At 61.4% G+C, this 17,779-nt stretch overlaps 2 protein-coding genes across 2 annotated transcripts in view; one reads left to right on the top strand and one right to left on the bottom strand.

The window, feature by feature from the left end:
- Positions 1 to 10,725, top strand: part of MEGF8 (multiple EGF like domains 8) — a 41,252-nt gene extending 30,527 nt beyond the window's left edge. Inside the window, 10 exon segments of the mRNA XM_040634038.1 lie at positions 248 to 371; positions 489 to 702; positions 829 to 1,043; positions 4,432 to 4,639; positions 4,820 to 4,979; positions 5,313 to 5,505; positions 5,976 to 6,146; positions 6,239 to 6,369; positions 6,882 to 7,014; positions 7,903 to 10,725. Coding sequence (XP_040489972.1) covers positions 248 to 371; positions 489 to 702; positions 829 to 1,043; positions 4,432 to 4,639; positions 4,820 to 4,979; positions 5,313 to 5,505; positions 5,976 to 6,146; positions 6,239 to 6,369; positions 6,882 to 7,014; positions 7,903 to 9,171 — 2,818 coding nt within the window. The 3' untranslated portion in view covers positions 9,172 to 10,725.
- A 3,133-nt stretch (positions 10,726 to 13,858) lies between these two features.
- Positions 13,859 to 16,250, bottom strand: CNFN (cornifelin). Its single transcript, XM_040633046.1, has 4 exons — positions 15,277 to 16,250; positions 14,719 to 14,829; positions 14,189 to 14,325; positions 13,859 to 14,099 (listed from the first exon to the last, which is right to left on the bottom strand). The coding sequence occupies exons 1-4, from the start codon at positions 15,311 to 15,313 to the stop codon at positions 14,010 to 14,012; spliced, it is 375 nt and encodes a 124-aa protein (XP_040488980.1). The 5' UTR covers positions 15,314 to 16,250; the 3' UTR covers positions 13,859 to 14,009.
- Positions 16,251 to 17,779: the final 1,529 nt, after the last annotated feature.

Below are 17,779 nucleotides of genomic sequence, written 5' to 3'. Positions count from 1 at the left end.
GGTGGCTGGAGGGACAGGAGAGTGTGGGATATTGTTCAGTATCTCTGGCTGGAGTGGCAGGGGGACGGGAGACCATGGCCAAGTGGGGTGGGGGGGGGCAGGTTCAGGAGGCCTAGGCTAAGACCGTCTGGGATGCACGTGGGGGGACCCAGGACAATGTCCAGGAGGCACTGGGAAGAGGCAGGGGTGGGTGGAGGAGGGACGGGATCTGGCTGGGTATGCTGAGCCAGGCCTCATGCCTCCCCAGGCTGGGCTGCGAGGGCCCCCCATGCTCCCCAATGCCTCGCTCCCCCGAGGAATGTCGACGTCTCCGGACCTGTAGTGAGTGCCTGGCCCGCCATCCCCGGACCCTGCAGCCTGGAGATGGAGAGGTGAATGGTTGGGGGGGCGGGGCTCAGGAACTTCAGCTGGGATTGGGTGAGAAGAGCCGAGGCAGGAGGGGTGCCAGGGACCCTGAGGACCCCGCTGAGCCCATGTTCGCCCACCAGGCGTCCGCCCCCCGCTGTAAGTGGTGTACCAACTGCCCTGAGGGCGCCTGCATCGGGCGGAACGGGTCCTGCACCTCGGAGAACGACTGTCGCATCAACCAGCGAGAGGTGTTCTGGGCCGGGAACTGCTCCGAGGCGGTGTGCGGGGCGGCCGACTGCGAGCAGTGCACCCGAGAGGGCAAGTGCATGTGGACCAGGCAGTTCAAGAGGACAGGTGAGGCTGGCTCGCTCCCCACGAGGACAGCCTGGGGGCCTGGATTCTGGGCGCCCAGGGAAGGGCGGAGCCAGGGAGGGGCCGGCGGCCTGGACCACGCTCTGATTCCTGTGCCCGCGACCCCAGGGGAGACCCGCCGCATCCTCTCGGTGCAGCCCACCTACGACTGGACGTGCTTCAGCCACTCTCTGCTGAACGTGTCCCCAATGCCAGTGGAATCGTCGCCCCCGCTCCCCTGCCCCACCCCCTGTCACCTCCTGCCCAACTGCACGTCCTGCCTGGACTCCAAGGGCGCGGACGGGGGCTGGCAGCACTGTGTCTGGAGCAGTAGCCTCCAACAGGTACCATCGGGCAGGGTGGGGGGGGCCCTCCCTGCCGTGCCCCTGTTCCTCTGTCCTACTTCCTCCTCCGTTTCCCTGGCTCCGGTCCCTCCATGGTGCTTCCTCTCCTCCTCTCCCACCAGCAGCTCCTCCTTCCCTCCTGGCTTCGCGGGTCTCTGTGTCGTGTCTGCTAGGACCCTGCCATGCCGCCACCTTCCAGACCCCGCAGCCAGGTTCACGGTCCCCCTATCCTTCCCGTGACTGCTAATGCCATCTTGCCTCTCCCCGCCAAACCTCTGCGCTTGCCTTCCCCTTCTCTGCTTTTGGAACTTCTGGTTGTAAGAAACAGACCCCCACCCTCGGTTTTATTATGTGGAATTGCGGTAGGAAGTACTGCGACTCCGTACGTCCTGGGCCGCGGGGTCTCTCATCTCAGCCATTCTCTGCGCATCTCCATTGGCTGCTTTCTCTCCCCTTGACCATCCGGGTACATGGCCTTTGGTCTGTGTGACTTTCTGGTTCCAGAGACGGCAGTCATCTCTGTGTTCCTCGGTTAGCTCACGTTCTCAAGGGCAGACTTCGACTCAGCTCACGGGTTAGACGTCCAGCCTTGGCCCAGCGAGACGTGGCCAGGGAGGGGTAGGAGCACATGGTTCTAACCCGGCGGTTCAGACCCACCACTCATTCAGGCTGTGAGCTGGAGAGAGACTCTCTGTGGGTGTAGTCTGGGCAGGCAATGTAGGTGCCAGTCAGTGACAGTCCGACCCTTGACTGTCCAGCTCCTGTTTCCCCTTAGAGTCCATTCCCAAGATGCCTCTGGCTAGCATCATTTGGCCACCCCCGGTGGCAGACGCAAGGCCTTCGACCCCCAACCCTACCCCAGCAGGAGACAAGAAAATTCACCTCCTGCCGTCCATTCACTCCTGACACACAGGCCACCCAGAGTTGGAGCCAGGTCCCACAAAGTCAGGAAAGTCCCACAGGCCTGCCCCCATTTCTGAGGCCAGTCACGATTTCAGACCACTCACGCTGCTGACCAACCAGCTGTAAATCAGGGGTCCTACCACCTGCTCTGCGGGTTTGGTCATTTGCTAGAATGGCTCGTGGAACTCAGAAAAACAACTGCTCACGAGTATCAGTTTACTCTGGAGGCTACAACTCGGGCAGAGCCAGGTGAGAGAGACAGGGCAGGGTAAGGGGTGAACGTGCAGAGCCCCTGCGCCCCCTCTGGGCACACCATGCTTGCCACAGGGGAGCTTTCTGAATCTCCTTGTCCGTGAGTTTTTATAGACCCCAGCTCCACCCCCATCCCAGTCGGTGGGGGGGGCTGCAAGCACCAGGCCTCTCACCACTTGATCTTTCTGGTGACACCCTCCCTACATCCCCTCTTTAGCATAAACTCAGGTATGAAATCAGCTTCTTATGAATAACAAAAGGCATTCCAGCACTCAGGAAAGACCAGGACACCTGTAGGATATATTTTTGGGTTATGCCACACCATCCCATAGGCAGGTGGTAGAAATTAAATGGGCGAGTGTCTTTGGAGCTTGGGGCCATGCCTGCTACTGGGTGAAAACTCAGTCATTCCCCAGGTTCTGCCCAGTGGGACGATTCCCAGCCTCCACTCTGTGGGTGACATCCAGAGAGTCCCCATGGCTGGGTGGGCGGGGTGGGCCACTGTTCCCTGTGGGGGTTCTCGACGTGACCCCGCAGTGTGGGTCTCTAACACGCTGAGGCCTCATCCCCAGGCCGGGCATCCTTGTGGTGATACAGGTTCTCCCCAGATAGCATCGAGGGTCCCGTCATCCGTCTCTGTGGGCACTCCCGCGCCTGGAAGGCAGTGCCAGGGAGCCTGCGGGCAGGCTGCTCGCCCAGCCCCTCTGTGCTGCTCTGTGGGGCGGGAGACTCCAGTGCCCAGTCGGTGCCGCACGCGGGTGGGAGGGCACTTGTGCCAGGGTTCCGGATCTCCGAGCCGTCTCCTAGCTTTGAAGTGTTGGCTCGGGCTTCTAACAGCCCTCACCGCACAGATCGGACAGAACAGATGTGCAGACCGGCCCCGTTATGAGTTGGCTCCAGGGCCGCTGTTATTTTAACCCCCAGGCATCGTTCTTTTGAATGACTTTGGCTTCAGAGCCTGGGATGGCCAACAGAGTGCTCCCATCCCTGGCTTCTCTTCACCAAGGTCTTTATGGAGCCCCTTCCCCGTGCCAGGCACTCACTAGGTTGTAGGCCCATGTCAAGACGAGCTGGAATCCTGCTCTTGGGACTTAGGTTCCTACATCTCGTCCAAGGGCGCAGGGGATGCAGTTATGGTGTCGGACAGCATCGCATACGGCCACAGGGAGGTCACAGCAAAAAACGCTGTGCGGACTGGGGACTCGGTCTCCCCGCCTCCCACCCTCCAGATCGCCCCACCATCTGTCAAGGGGTGCACTAAATTTAGATCTGGAAGCCTAGCTCCAGCAGTTCGGCAAGGCTCAGCTCGCTGCTGGCCATAAGCGTCCGTGGGCTCAGAGCTCCGGCCACAGCAACGAGGGTGTCTATTTCAGGATTGCGTGGTTGCCGATTGCCGTCAGACAGCTTGGACTAATCCCTGTCTTCTTACACTTAAGGCCCAAAGAACAAATAAAATACTCTGATACCCTGTGGAAAGTTCCCAAGAGTCTGACCCTGATGGCGCACCTTGTCTGGGTCCCAGGACGTGCTGAGTGATGGCGTGTGAGCTCCTGAGCAGCCCCTGACCACAGACTCTGCTTCCCAGCCTAGTACGGGAGGACCCTGTTGCCCCAGCAGCCAGCTCCACAGTGACTTGCAACTCCGCCCCTGTCACTAGTTTCTGTCTCTAGATTGTTGCCTTCCTTTGGTTGTGAGAAACAGCCGTGGGCGCTAAGCCAGGTGGGGAGACCGACGCCGCTGGTCACACCAGCATAGTGGTACCTCTTGGAGCCCAGGGTGGAAAGTGCAGCCAGGTCTTACAAGGGCCTGGAGACAGAGCCTAGAAAGCTGCCCTCCCCTGCACACCTCCCCGCCATCGGCTGGGGGTGTGTGGTCCTTATGCTTCCTTCTTCCTTCTGTATCTGCTCTTTTCCTGCCAGTCTGTTCTCTTATTTGCTGTGGTTTGCTTATCCAAACAGCCCCCCAGCCCTCACTTCCAGAATCTTCCAGTTTCAAGGATGCCCCTAGCCTGACTCCCATTGTGGACTCCCAGTTACAAATCCTTGACAGGGAGAATGCGATTAACCCCTGCTGGGGTCCATTTCAGTGTCCATCGGCTGTGGCCAGAGAGGGGCGCGAACTTTGAGGAGGGGGTGCGGTCCCAGAAGACACCCAGGATGTGTTTGATCCTCTTTTTCTGCCTCTTTCTTGCCCCTCCCCCAACCTCATTCCTCATTTCCCCTCCCCTGTACAGTGCCTGAGCCCCTCCTACCTGCCCCTGCGATGTATGGCCGGAGGCTGTGGGCGCCTGCTCCGCGGACCCGAGAGCTGCTCCCTGGGCTGTGCGCAGGCGACCCAGTGTGCCCTGTGCCTGCGGCGCCCCCACTGCGGCTGGTGTGCCTGGGGGGGCCAGGATGGGGGCGGCCGCTGCCTGGAGGGTGGGCTCAGCGGTCCCCGTGACGGTGAGCTGGGCTGGAGGGTGGTGAGAGGGGTTGCCCCTGCGCTGGAGTCTGGCACAGAGAACCTGGGGGGCGCTGGGGGCTGTCTTGGAGGTGGGGGTCAGGGGAAGGTGGAGCAAAGGCCTGGGTGGCTGGGGGGGCTACGCAGAGGCCCCCAGGTGAAGCTCTGTGTCCCTGTGCCAGGGCTGACGTGCGGGCGGCCTGGGGCCTCCTGGGCCTTCCTGTCCTGCCCCCCTGAGGACGAGTGTGCAAACGGGCACCACGACTGCAACGAGACGCAGAACTGCCATGACCGGCCACACGGTTACGAGTGCAGCTGCAAGGCGGGCTACACCATGGACAAGTGAGGGCGCGGGGGCCCAGGGGACTGTGGGGCGGGAGGGCCTGCGGGAGCAAGAACAGGCCAGTGCAGGTGTGAGGCGTGCGATTCATGCAGGAAGGGGTGAAGGTGGGGGCCGGTGCGTGGAGGGGCAGGGTTGGTGAGTTTAACAGGACTCGCCCGGGAAGGAGGAGGATGGCAGGCTAGCCCCTGAAGGAGGTGGAGGCTAGACCCCCGAGGGGGAGCGTGGTGCAGACCAGGGATGAGCCACCAGTTGGGGGCATTCTAGTGGGTGGTGGGCTGGCTGAGCCCTGAGGGCCCCTGCCTGGGCCTGACCCTCCACCCCTGCCCCTGCAGCGTGACCGGACTGTGCCGCCCCGTGTGCGCCCAGGGCTGCGTGAACGGCTCGTGTGTGGAGCCCGACCACTGCCGCTGCCACTTCGGCTTCGTGGGCCGCAACTGCTCCACCGAGTGTCGCTGCAACCGGCACAGCGAGTGCGCAGGCGTGGGGGCCCGCGACCACTGCCTGCTCTGTCGCAACCACACCAAGGTGGGCCCCTGGGGACGGACCCTGCCTGGCCTTCAGCCTGCACCCCCAGGTCTTGAGCCTCACCCTGAGCCCTGAGGAGCCAGGCCCAGGGAGGACGTGGGGAGACTTCGGGGACACTGTCTGAATTCGCGTCAGAGAGGGGCCACCCCGCAACAGCGGCCAGAGTCAGTGCTGGACGAGGGAGGCTGGGCCGGCGGAGGAGGACTTCGGGTGGTGTAGGGAAGGGCTTCCCGAGCCCCACACTTGGGCTGGACGGGCGTGAACGCCACCCCCACCCCTCACGCCCGCGTCACTAGAGGTGTGCAAGCGAACGCAGAGGGCTGAATTGCTTCTAGGCTGGGACGGCCTGACCCAAGAGCCCGAGCCCCTGCCGCCTCCCGTGGTGCTCCCGGTGGGCCCCTTGTCCACTCCCCAGCTTCCCCCCCCCGTGATTCGCCACCTGCTCTGACCACCCCGTCCCCGGTTTCCAGGGTAGCCACTGTGAGCAGTGCCTCCCCCTGTTCGTGGGTTCAGCTGTGGGGGGCGGCACCTGCCGGCCCTGCCACGCCTTCTGTCGTGGCAATAGCCACATCTGCGTCTCCAGGAAAGAGCTCGAAATGGCCAGGAAGGAGCCGGAAAAGTACTCGCTGGATCCGGAGGAGGTAGAAGAGGCCACAGTCCAGGACTCCTGGGGCTCGGGGAGGAGGGGGATGGCCCACGCCTCCTTGCGATCGCCCCGTCTTTCCTTGGCCAGATTGACAACTGGGTGACCGAGGGGCCTAGTGAAGACGAGGCTGTGTGTGTGAACTGTCAAAATAACAGCTACGGGGACAAATGCGAGAGCTGCCTGCACGGCTACTTCCTCCTGGATGGGAAGTGCACCAAGTGAGAAGGAGGGCCCCCCCCACAACCCTTGCCCCCCCCACAAGGAGTAGCTCTGTGGGCCACCCCCCCCCCCACCAAGTTCTTTGCCCTCAGGCAGGAGCAGACAGCATCCCCCCGGGGCTGAGGCTGTGTTGGGGACCATGAGCCAGACTCAGGTGGGAGACCCCCTCCCTCAGAGGCCGGTGCTGACACGCAGGCCGCAGAGCATCTGCCGTGGAGACTGGGGGGCAGAGAGAGAGCTGCCGAGGGGCGAGGCCTTGGGGCGGCCTCCCACCCCAGCCCTTCCTTCCAAATGCTCCATAGACTCTGGAGTCATTCCGACCTGGCTTCCAATCCTGACCTTCCCCTTGCCTCTGACTGGCTCCATGGCCTTGAGCACATGGCTTGACCCCCTGTGAGCCTCAGTTTCCTCTTCTGGCCTGGAGCTCAAATTCAAGCTCACCACAGCATCCAGCCTGGACCCCTATTGGCCCAGGGAGCGCTGTGACCCCCATCTTCTTCCCCTTCCTCAGATGCCAGTGTAATGGCCATGCAGATACATGTAACGAGCAGGACGGGACGGGCTGCCCGTGTCAGAACAATACGGAGACAGGCACGTGCCAGGGCAGCTCCCCCAGCGACCGTCGGGACTGCTACAAGTACCAGGTACGGCTGGAGAAGCGAGTTCTAGGCCAAGGGCTCCACACCCTGCCAGGTCCACTTATTCATCCAGCACATACTGAGCACCTAGTGTGTGCCCGGCTGCACAGAAGGCCCCGGAACGCAGTAGGGATCCAAACGGGCAGGGCGGTCTGTCCTCGGGAAAGTTACATTCCTGTGCAGGGGTCCAGCAACAAGTGAACGAGTCAGTCAGAGTGCGGGGTATGTTAGTGACGAGCGATAAGGAGAAAGGAGGGCCGGTGTTGCGGCGTGGGACTGGTAGGAGGTGACACTTGAGAAAAGACCTCATAGAAGTCGGGATCCCAGACAAGCAGCCGTAGGGGTTGTGGGTGAGTAGAGAGTGATCCAGGCAAGAGCATCAGCCAGTGCAAAGGCCCTGAGGTGGGACGTACCTCATGCAGTCCAGAAACAGCAAGGCTGGCAGGTGAGGCCGGCCCACGCTGTCCTGTGCCTGTGGCTTCGGCAGTCCATGCGCGAGCCCTGTTTCCTGCCTGGGTACAGAGGACGGATCTCAAGTTCGGTGAGGTTAAGTCACCAGTCTGAGGCCACACAGGTAGTGAGGAGTAGAGGCAGGTTCAACAGAGCCCTTCATCACTGTGCCAGAGAGTTCCAGAGGCCTTCACATCAGAATGCTGTGGTCACTGGGGCTGACGGCAGGGACAGCGGCGCGGGAGCGTAGGGTCTTAGTGGCCTCCATACTGCGTCAGGGGGGCCCGGGGGGAGGGGCAGTCCCAAGGAAGCTGCTGGGGTCTGAGGGAGCTTGGGGCACTGGCTGCTCACCAGTCAGTACAGAAGGTCAATATCAGGACCTGGAGGGTGGCCGGGCGCTGCGCTCAGCCCTGATCACCACCCCAACCCCCCGCTTGCCCGCAGTGCGCCAAGTGCCGGGAGTCATTCCACGGGAGCCCACTGGGCGGCCAGCAATGCTATCGCCTCATCTCCGTGGAGCAGGAGTGCTGCCTCGACCCCACGTCCCAGACCAACTGCTTCCACGAACCCAAGCGCCGGGCTCTGGGCCCTGGCCGCACCGTCCTTTTTGGCGTGCAGCCCAAGTTTACCAATGTGGACATTCGCCTGACGCTGGATGTGACCTTCGGTGCCGTGGATCTCTATGTCTCCACCTCCTACGACACCTTCGTGGTCCGCGTGGCCCCTGACACAGGCGTCCACACTGTGCACATCCAGCCACCTCCACCCCCACCGCCTCCCCCACCCCCTGCTGACGGCGGACCCCGGGGGGCTGGGGACCCAGGGGGACCGGGGGCCGGGAGTGGGCCAGGCGCCCCAGCTGAGCCACGGGTGCGGGAAGTGTGGCCACGGGGCCTGATCACCTACGTGACCGTGACGGAGCCATCGGCAGTGCTCGTGGTTCGTGGCGTGCGGGACCGGCTGGTCATCACCTACCCGCACGAGCACCACGCTCTCAAGTCCAGTCGCTTCTATCTGCTCCTGCTGGGCGTGGGGGACCCGAGTGGGCCTGGTGCCAACGGTTCGGCCGACTCGCAGGGTCTGCTCTTCTTCCGGCAGGACCAGGCCCACATTGACCTGTTTGTCTTCTTCTCAGTCTTCTTCTCCTGCTTCTTTCTCTTCCTGTCTCTCTGTGTGCTCCTCTGGAAGGCCAAACAGGCCCTGGACCAGCGGCAGGAACAGCGCCGGCATCTGCAAGAGATGACCAAGATGGCCAGCCGCCCTTTTGCCAAGGTCACCGTCTGCTTCCCGCCCGACCCCGCTGCCCCGGCCCCTGCCTGGAAGCCGGCCGGGCTCCCGCCCCCCACCTTCCGCCGTTCCGAACCCTTCTTGGCACCTCTGCTGCTGACCGGGGCCGGTGGGCCCTGGGGACCCGTGGGAGGAGGCTGCTGCCCACCGGCCATCCCCGCCACGACCACCGGCCTGCGAGCCGGGCCCATCACCCTCGAGCCCACCGAGGATGGCATGGCTGGTGTGGCCACGCTGCTGCTCCAGTTGCCTGGGGGCCCCCACGCACCCAACGGTGCCTGCCTGGGCTCAGCCCTCGTCACGCTGCGACACAGGCTGCACGAATACTGTGGGGGCGGCGGGGGCGCCGGGGGCAGTGGGCACGGGGCTGGCGCAGGCCGGAAGGGACTGTTGAGCCAGGACAATCTCACCAGCATGTCCCTCTGACCCACGGTGGGGTTCTCAGCCACGGCAGCTGAGTGCCCTGATGACGCCGCCCTGGACTTGGGGCTCCTCCGCCCAGGGGCCCCCAGACACTGTGTCCTCAGAGACCTCCGGCTCCCTTTTCCTGGGGCTCCCCAGACAGGGCACTCGACGTTCTGCATTCAACAATTATTTATTGATAACTCTATGCCGTTGAAGACACTGGGCGGAGCAGAAACCGAGACAGACCAGTTCCCTGATCTCGTGGGGCTTCGACTGCAGTGGAGGGAGACAATCAGTGTGTGTCAGCGCTTGCACGCACGCACACACACACGCAGAGGAGAGGTGCCAGGAGGGCTCACAGGATGTGGCCGTGAGGGACCGGGGGGCAGCGTCAGTTGGATTCGGAGAAGCTGGGCCTGAAGACAGAGAACTGGCCGAGGGGAGAACCCTGGGAAGCGGGTCGCAGGCGGCAGGAGCTGCAAGGACCAGGCCCAGAGGTGGGAACCAGCGTGCTTTATTGGAGGGGTCAGAGAGGTGGCCGGTGTGACCCAGACCGAGTGCGAAGAGGAGGTGAGGTTGGGGACAGGCAGGGGTGGCGTCACCCAGGGCCGGGCAGGCCCCACATAGGGTTTTGAGTTTTATTTTCAGGGCAACGGGAAGCCGTGGGACAGGTGTATGAGGGAGAATGGCAGGGTCTGACGAACCTGTTCAAGGGGTCCCTCAGCTGCGGTGTGGAGAATGGGTCGGAGGGGACAAGAGATGACCGTGGGCTGGACTAGGGTGGTGGCGGGGACGGGGTGGGTCAGGGACAGGTGCAGGATGTGTGTGGATGTTGGGGTGACGGAGAGGGGAATCCAGGACGCCCTCAACTTTGTGGCCCGAACTACAGGCGGATGGTGGGGTCGTCTGTTACAATGGGGCAGCCTGGGGCTTGTGGGGAGGCTCAGAAGTCCGGCCTTGGACTCTAAGATGGCCTTGAGGCATCTCTTCAGTCAGGTCCAGCCAGGGAGACAGAGGCTCTGCGTGTTTCAGCGGAAGGGACCGAGTGCTGGGGATTGGCTGTTCTGGTCTGCCGATCAGAGGTGGGATGGTGAGGCAGCCCAGGGGCCAGTTGTCACCTCAGGGCTGGAGGGACAAAGCTCAGATGGTGTCACTGACCCTAGGACCGGGGTCACCGGCTCAGCAGGAGTCCCAGGAGACAAAGCTGGAGATGCTGCCCAGGGTGTAGGGCGTGTGTGTGGCGGGGGCAAGACCAGGGTTGGAGATGGACACAGTGGGATCTCCACTGCGCAGCTCTCTTCCCAGACAGTGCTGCCTTGAAGACGTGGGGGCTCTCCCTAGGGGCTGCTCCCCAGCCACCACCACGGACTCCTGAGCTCCTGTCCCCCTTGAGGACTGCCCCCATCCTAATCCTAGCCATCTTGAACTTGGGTCTCCTTTTTGCAAGACTCCCTCCCCCATCTGTGTGTGGACCTTGAGGAGCTGGGGTCCGCCTCTTCTCTACTGGGGTCCTCAGCCTAAGAGGCTGAAAGAGGGGGGAGCGGTTGAAGCAGCAAATAAAGAGTGTGGAGAAGGCCGGTGTCTGAGCGCCGTCTGCATGCAGGAGAGGGGGCGGCTTGTTTGAACAGCACCCGAGTGTGGTTAAGTCCCATCAGTGCACTTACCTTGGTGGCCCCTCAGAGCCGCATGGCTGGGCCTGGCTCCACCCTGCCCCTCGTAGGCAAGGGTGGGATGGTGCTGCCCAGGAAGCTCTTGGTCGTCCCTAGAAAGGACGGACGTGGGGGAGGTGAGGGCACGGAGGCCCCTGGCCCTTCCTCAGATCCCTGTCGCAGGGAGACCCATTTGTCTCAGGAGGGAAAACAGACTCTCGGTCCCGGGATTGGGTTTTATGCTGGCCTCTGACAGAAGAGTGGAGGCAGCAGAGAGACCAAGACGCCCCAACATGATGAGTTTCCTCGAATCCAAGAAGGCTCCCACGGCCCACGTGGGGGAGCACGGCAGGAGATTTCATCCACCAGGCCCCCAGGGCAAGCAAGAGCTGGGGGGGCGGATGTGCCCTCAGTGGGCCCTGCGCAGCGAGGGAGTCTGGCTGAGAGGAAAACAGCCGAGGGCACATGCTGGTGGCTTCGTCTGACGGCTAGCCAAGGACGCGGCGGTAGGGTGCGCGCACTTAGGGGCTGTTTGGGTCTCCAGTGCGGTCCACGAAAATCACAGTATTTTCAGATTCATGGGCCACGTAATTTTCGGGGATGACTCCACCCACACAGGAGTTTTGCCTTTATGAGCCATTGGTAGTGCCTAACCTCCACGTGGCTGAGAACATGTACTTGCTGGGTACCCGTGCCCGACGGTTCGCTTGGCCACGTTCCAGCCCAACAACCATGCGAGGGAGGGAACTGTGGAATCCCGTTTCGCAGGTGAGCAGACGAGGTCATAGACATCATTTAACTGTTGAATGACAGCTGCCACGTGCCTCTCAGATCCCCATGCCCGACCACCAGGCCCTCTCGCTCCCTGGGGAGGGAAAGCCCCAGGCATAAGGGACTAAGGAGGAGGCAAGGTCACAGAGAAAGCGTAAGGGACATCCTGCAGGCTCTTAGCCCCCCGGCACAGAGCGGGCGCTAGGGGCGGGTGTTAAAACGGCCAATTTCTGCTGGGGAGAAGGCACAGTTTCCCAACCGGAAAGCCCACCAGAAACAGGGCGTGCTGCCTTGGGGAGTCCCAGGCCAGTGGAGCGGTCAACCTGCACTGCCAGGAAGGAGCTAAGGTGGTTCTTCAAGACTTGTCTGCATGCTGATTGGACCCTTGACAAGGTCTCTTCCCCGCCACCAACCTGCGAGAGTGTGCCTTCCCTGGCAGAGCCTTTGCGCTGTGACTGGACCCTCTCCCGGGGACGCAGAGCCGCTCTCTCCAGCTCCTGCCCATGGCGTGCGGGTGCCCCGTACAAATGCCCCGTAGCACGCGCTCCCCCTCCCTCCATGTTAGCCCCTGAGCTGCCACCTCACCCTGCTCTCCCTGTACCTGGAATGCAAAAGGCTCAGGGATCGTGAGAGAAAGCCTGGCGTGGGAGGCTGAAGGTCTGGATTTGGGCGTCTGTGTATGGCCATCAATGCCCTCAGGACTTCAGGAAAAGGTGGGGGGTGGGATTTCACCAAGGGCCTGCAGCACTCCAGGTAGTGAGAGGGTTCTGAGCGCAGGAGGGATGTGACCTAACTCAGGTGTTCCCAGGGCTTCTCTGTGGGAGGAAACTAAAGATCTGGAGACAGGGCAGGGAGCCCAGTGAGGAGCCACTGCATTAGTCTAGGCTGAAGAAGAGGGTGACTGGAACAAGGTGTGGGTAGCAGAGTAGGGAGAAGTGAGGTTCTGGATATATTCTGAAAGTAGGACCAACAATGTGTGACAGATTGGGATATTGGATAACAAAGTGACTGAGCAGCTGGAAAGATGGGGTTTGCTATTTTCTTTTTTTTTTTCCTTTAAGATTTTATTTATTTATTTCAGAGAGAGAAAGAGTGAGAGAGATCGCAGAGGGAGAGAGAGAAGCAGGCTCCCCGCTGAGCGGAGAGCCCGATGCAGGACTTGATCCCAGGACCCTGTGATCACGACCTGAGCCTAAGACAGGCACCTAACTGACTGAGCCACCCAGGCGCCCCAAGGTTTGCTATTTCCTGAGAAGGGGAGCCTGGGAGGAGCAGGTAGGGAATCTGGAGTTAGGTTTTATTTTATTTATTTTTGAGAGAGAGAGAGAGAGTACTCGCAGGGTGGGGGAGCGAGAGGGAGAGAGAGAATCTTAAGCAGGATTCATGCCCAGCATGGAGCCCAATGGGGGGCTTGATCTCGCGACCCTAAGATCATGACCTGAGCCCAAATCAAGAGTCGGACGCTTAACCAACTGAGCCACCCAGGTGCCCCTGGAGTTAGGTTTTTAAAATTTGAGATGTCTATTAGATATTCCAAGTGAAGATGTCACTTGATGGTTGGATACACAGATGGAGAGAGAGAGAGAGAATAACAGCAAATAATACAAATAACAGAACAGTATAATATTATTATGCATAATAATATTAACAAGTTTATTAAGCTCGCTCTTTGGTCTTTCCATCTGTTCCGTCTCTTGCTCACACCGTAGCCATGTGACATATTGGGGATTATCCTCAGAGGAGGAAACAGGCTCAGAGAGGCTTATTAATTCACTAAGATAACACGCCTAGTAAGTGGCAATCGGATCCGAGGTCTGCCCAGTTTTGAGACCAGGTTTTCTAATCTGCTAGTTGCTTTTGGAATAAAGAGAACTGGGTGATCCTTAAGGATTAGTTTCAGCTCCAGAGAGCCTTAAAGCTGGCAGTTCTCTGCTTTGGAGACAAAGGACTGCCCCCCCACCTGTTAGGATTGTGTGTAGGCCAAGAGTCCATAGGAATTGACTTAGTAGGGGTGGGGGAGGGGCTTTTTCTGGTTTTGCCTAGTTTCAGGATACCCGCAGAACTTCAGCTGGGCATCTTAAGGGGTTAGTGGTTTCACTTTGTTACTAAGGACCCCCTGGTTTAGCGAGGTAAGAGACTTGCCAGTGTCCGACACAGCAGGCTGGGGTCAAAGCTCTGAGTCTGACCTCGTTCCACACCTAGGCATCTTCCCTGTGTCCCCACACCCCTCACTGAGCCTCCCCCTCCACCCAGATTCCTTCCTTGGGACAAAAAGAATGTAGGCGGAGTTGGTTTTCAGGATTTTATTGTGGGTGTATTTCTGGTAGCGGGATAGGGCGGAGGGGCAGGCTCTCCCATGAGGAGGCAGAGGGGGCAGAGGAGGCGCGGGCAGGGGGGCGTGACAGGTGGAAAAGAGGGAGACGTGGGGAAGGAACTTCTTTACTCTCGGATCTTCAATTCCCGCGCCATCTGACAGAGGGCGCAGGGCAAACAAAAGGTGAGGGCCGCCCAGTCGTGCCCGACCGATCCCTAGAGGGTGGAAGAGAGAGAGAGGTTAGGAGCCCCGCCTCGGGTCGCAGGAGGCCCGTCCCCACCCCTGCCCCGACGCCCGCCCGCACCTGGATGTGATAGCGCTCCCGCATGCCGGTGCGCAGGGAGTGCAGGCCTCCGGGCAGGTAGGGCGCGCAGCAGCACTCCCCGAAGTCGTCGGAGATGCGGCAGGCGAGGCACAGGGGGGCGAAAGTGCCGCACAAACCTGGGGGCGGGCGCGGGGCAGTCAGAGGGGGGCCCACCCGGCGCCCCGGGCCGGCTCCGCCTCCGCGTCGGGGAGAGGCGAGGCCGATCGTCCGCGGCGCCCAGGCGAGGGCCCGGGAGGGAATGAAGGGTCCCAGCGGGGCTGGTTTAGAGGCTGGGAGATAGGGTTTGGAGGGGGGGCTGGGGCCACAACGCGGAAAGTTGAGGGTGCAAGGGGGAGGTTGAGGGTCGCAGGGGAAGTTGGAAGAGGTGAGGCCAGGATCCTAGGAAGTGTTGGAGGTCGGAGGAAGGGGTGAAGGTTAGAGTGTGGGAACTGACAGTCTAAGGTAAGGAGGGGGCGTGGGGTTCGCGGGGCCGCGCCCCGCCCCGGGGGGGGGGAGCCGCCCGCACTCACAGACGGGCATGTCGTTGCAGCAGTCCGTGAGTCCCGTGTGCCAGTCGCTGAGCTGGGTCTGGTAGCAGCTGCTGGCGCACTGGGGCTGACTGGTCACCGGGTAGGACATGGCTGCGAAGGGGGTGGGCCAGGGTCAGCGCGCAGCCTGACAGCCCTCCCAGACCCCACAACCTGCCGCCCCTTCCTCTGCCGGGCAGTCTGGGCGGGGCCACCAGGCCGCCCACGGAGGGGACACCACGGCACCCCCTATTCCTTTCCGCCACGTTTGGGCACTGACACCCCAGTCTGTCCCCATCGCCACTGCCTCCTGCACATCCGGTTGAGCCGTGGGTAGGGAACCCCTCCAAGTCTGGGGAAGGGTGGGTGCCACATCCGGGCGGGGCTGAGACGTGCCGCCGCCTCCTCCACGTCTGGGCCTGGGGTGCTGGGTTCCCGCATTTCCAGGGGCCTCTGGGGTGCAATCAGGCGCCATCTGTCTTCGAAGCCAGGGCGCCCGGGGGAGGGAAGCGGCCAGGTTCCAGGGACTGGAAGGGTTGCTGGTCCATCCAGTGATCCCACCTTTGCCTTTCACGTTGTCGTGCATCTCAAACTGCATCTTTGACGAAGTGGCAGAGTTGGGGACGGCAGAGGTGGCGGCGGCGGTGACAGTGGCTGAGTCTGTCCAAGGGATGCTAGATACTGGGGGAGGGGCGGGCAAGGAGAGGGGGCACTGGGGGCTGGGTTCTCAGGGGGAAGGGTGCTGGGGAGAAAGAGGCCAAGTCAGCCTGCCAGCTCGGAGAAACAGGGGGTAGGGATGTATGGGGTGGGGGCGAGAAACTCGCCCATCTCTCTACCGCTGCCCGACAGACCCCAAAGGACCTTCCTCATACCAGAGGTAGAGCTGGAGACAGACCAGGGGACAGAGGCAGGCAGAGTCAGAGACAAGGGGAGGAAGACATCAGGCCAGGTGCCCATAGAGATGCCACCAGTAACACTCCCACCTGCCCAGCGCTTTGACTTCTCTGCCAGCCCATTTCGCAGATGGAACACGAAGGTTCAGAGAGGTAGCCCAGGCCAAGGGGGTTAGTAGAGGTGGTGCTAGGCCCCAGGACTTCCAAATTCAACCCAGCGCCACTCAGGTTGAGAAGGTGGACACGGAGGGCATTGAGAAAGACAGAACTGTCCACCGAGACAGTCAGAGATACGCAAGGAGACAGAGATGTCAGTGGAGCGGGGTGGGGAGAGCACAGAGCAGAGGGCGGTGGGCAGATGTTCCTACCTGCAGGACAGCGATGGCGAAGATGCAGACAGGTGTGGGTGAGCCGGGTACTGAGTTCTGTCTCTGGCCAGGAGCTGCTTATATTGGGGCGGGCCACACAGCCCTGGGCGGGGCTCTGACAGAGGTGCCCAGGGAGCCAAGCCGGTCCAGCTGACCTTCTTCCCCCCACAGGAACTTCCCCTCCCTCGTTCTCCATTCCCCATCCCCCCCTTTCCCTTCCAGCTCTAGTGGGACTGAGGAAATCAGGGAGGGGGCCAGAGATGCGGAGCTGGGAGGGGAGACAAAGGGGAGCAGGCAGAGAGAGACAGAGGGCTGGGGGAGAAAAGGCAGAGGGGAGGCGCAAGGGGCACAGTTGGGCTACAGTGCAAAGACCCAAAGAGAGGGAGGACAGAGAGACAGGGAGGGAATGGGGGACACAGAGACAGAAGGAGAGAGACCCAGACAGGAGAAAGAGAAGGGGATTCAGAGAGATGGACAGAGACAAAGACAGAAAGAGATGGAGAGAATGATGGCACTGTCTTCCCATTCGGGACCACTAGGCACATGGGGGGCAGTGTGTTTTGGGGGTGACTCATGCTGAAACCAAAGTAAATATACACAACTCACTCCACCTTCAAACTGGGAAGGGAGGAGGCTGGGAACCGGGAAGCTGTGGCTCTGGAGGGAGATGGATGTGGCCCTGGACTGGGGGGGGGGTGGTATCTAACAGGGCAGATTGGGGGGTGGGGGCTGAACTCCTGGGTCTGAGGGAGGAGGGGCTGGGACTTCATCTGGGCCCCTAACAGAGGAGGGAGAGGGGCTCAGATTCTGGGTCTGAGGGAGGAGGCTGTAGACTCTTGGGTTAGGCTGGGCTGCAGCCCTGAGCCTGCAGGCAGGGGTCCTGGGATTTTTAACTGTGGGGCTCCTGAGGGGTGCAAGAGCGAGGGGCCTGGGGGCCTGAGTCACCTAAGTCTGCCCCCAGCAGGCCTGGCGGGGTTGGAAGTGACTCAGTGAGGGAAGCAGGATTAGAGCCGGGTGGGGTTTCCAGCATGGGTGTCACCCCAAAAATGTAGGAGGCGCTGGAAAATTGGGGTGTCACCTGCAAAGAAGGTGGTGGTGTCACCCCACGGGGAATGGGTATGGAGTGACGGCAGGTGGATCACCCTGCCCACCTGGGATCCCAGCTTTTCCCTCACCTCCTGATCCAACACATACCAGGACCCAAGCTTTGGTCTCCCAGCACCACCCAGATGGCTCACTGTCCTTGTCCCCAGACTGATGGGCGGTGCTTAGTGTTTTGCTGGTGCCTGTCCGTCTCTTGGTCCAGGAGGCTGAATGTCTGGGGAACATCTCTCCACTTCTGGTCTCGTGTCCCTGTGCCCCCATCTCTCCGTCTTTGCCTCGCCAGCTCTGTATCTCTTTCCTGACTTTGCCAGTCTGTTTCCAAGTTGCTCTGCTTCTCTGTCTCCCCATCTCTCAGTCTCTGTTCCCCCAAGCTGTGTGTCTCCTGCTCTCGTCCCGGGGTCTCTGCCTCCCATCCCCACGTCTCTATCTCCAGGCCTCTCTGCGGAGGCAGCCCCAGGGCCCCATCCCCCAGCTGGCTGGACCATGGACTGCAGGTGACTCAAGGTCAGTCATCTCCCGAGGACCCCAGGGCTCCCAGGATGACAACCCAAGTTGTCCTCAGGTTTCCTCTCCCCACTCTGACACAGCCTGGGGGCTGCAATTAGACAGCAGCTCATGTAGATGAGGAAATCGGGTGGGGAAGCTGTGAGGTGGCCTGCTTAGGGGTGAGGAGGAGGACAGGAGCAGGAAGAACAGGGG

The sequence above is a fragment of the Ursus maritimus genome, unplaced genomic scaffold (assembly GCF_017311325.1).
Source record: "Ursus maritimus isolate PB19 unplaced genomic scaffold, ASM1731132v1 scaffold_19, whole genome shotgun sequence".
NCBI classification, from domain to species: domain Eukaryota; kingdom Metazoa; phylum Chordata; class Mammalia; order Carnivora; family Ursidae; genus Ursus; species Ursus maritimus.
This window is presented reverse-complemented; position numbering and strand designations above follow the sequence as displayed.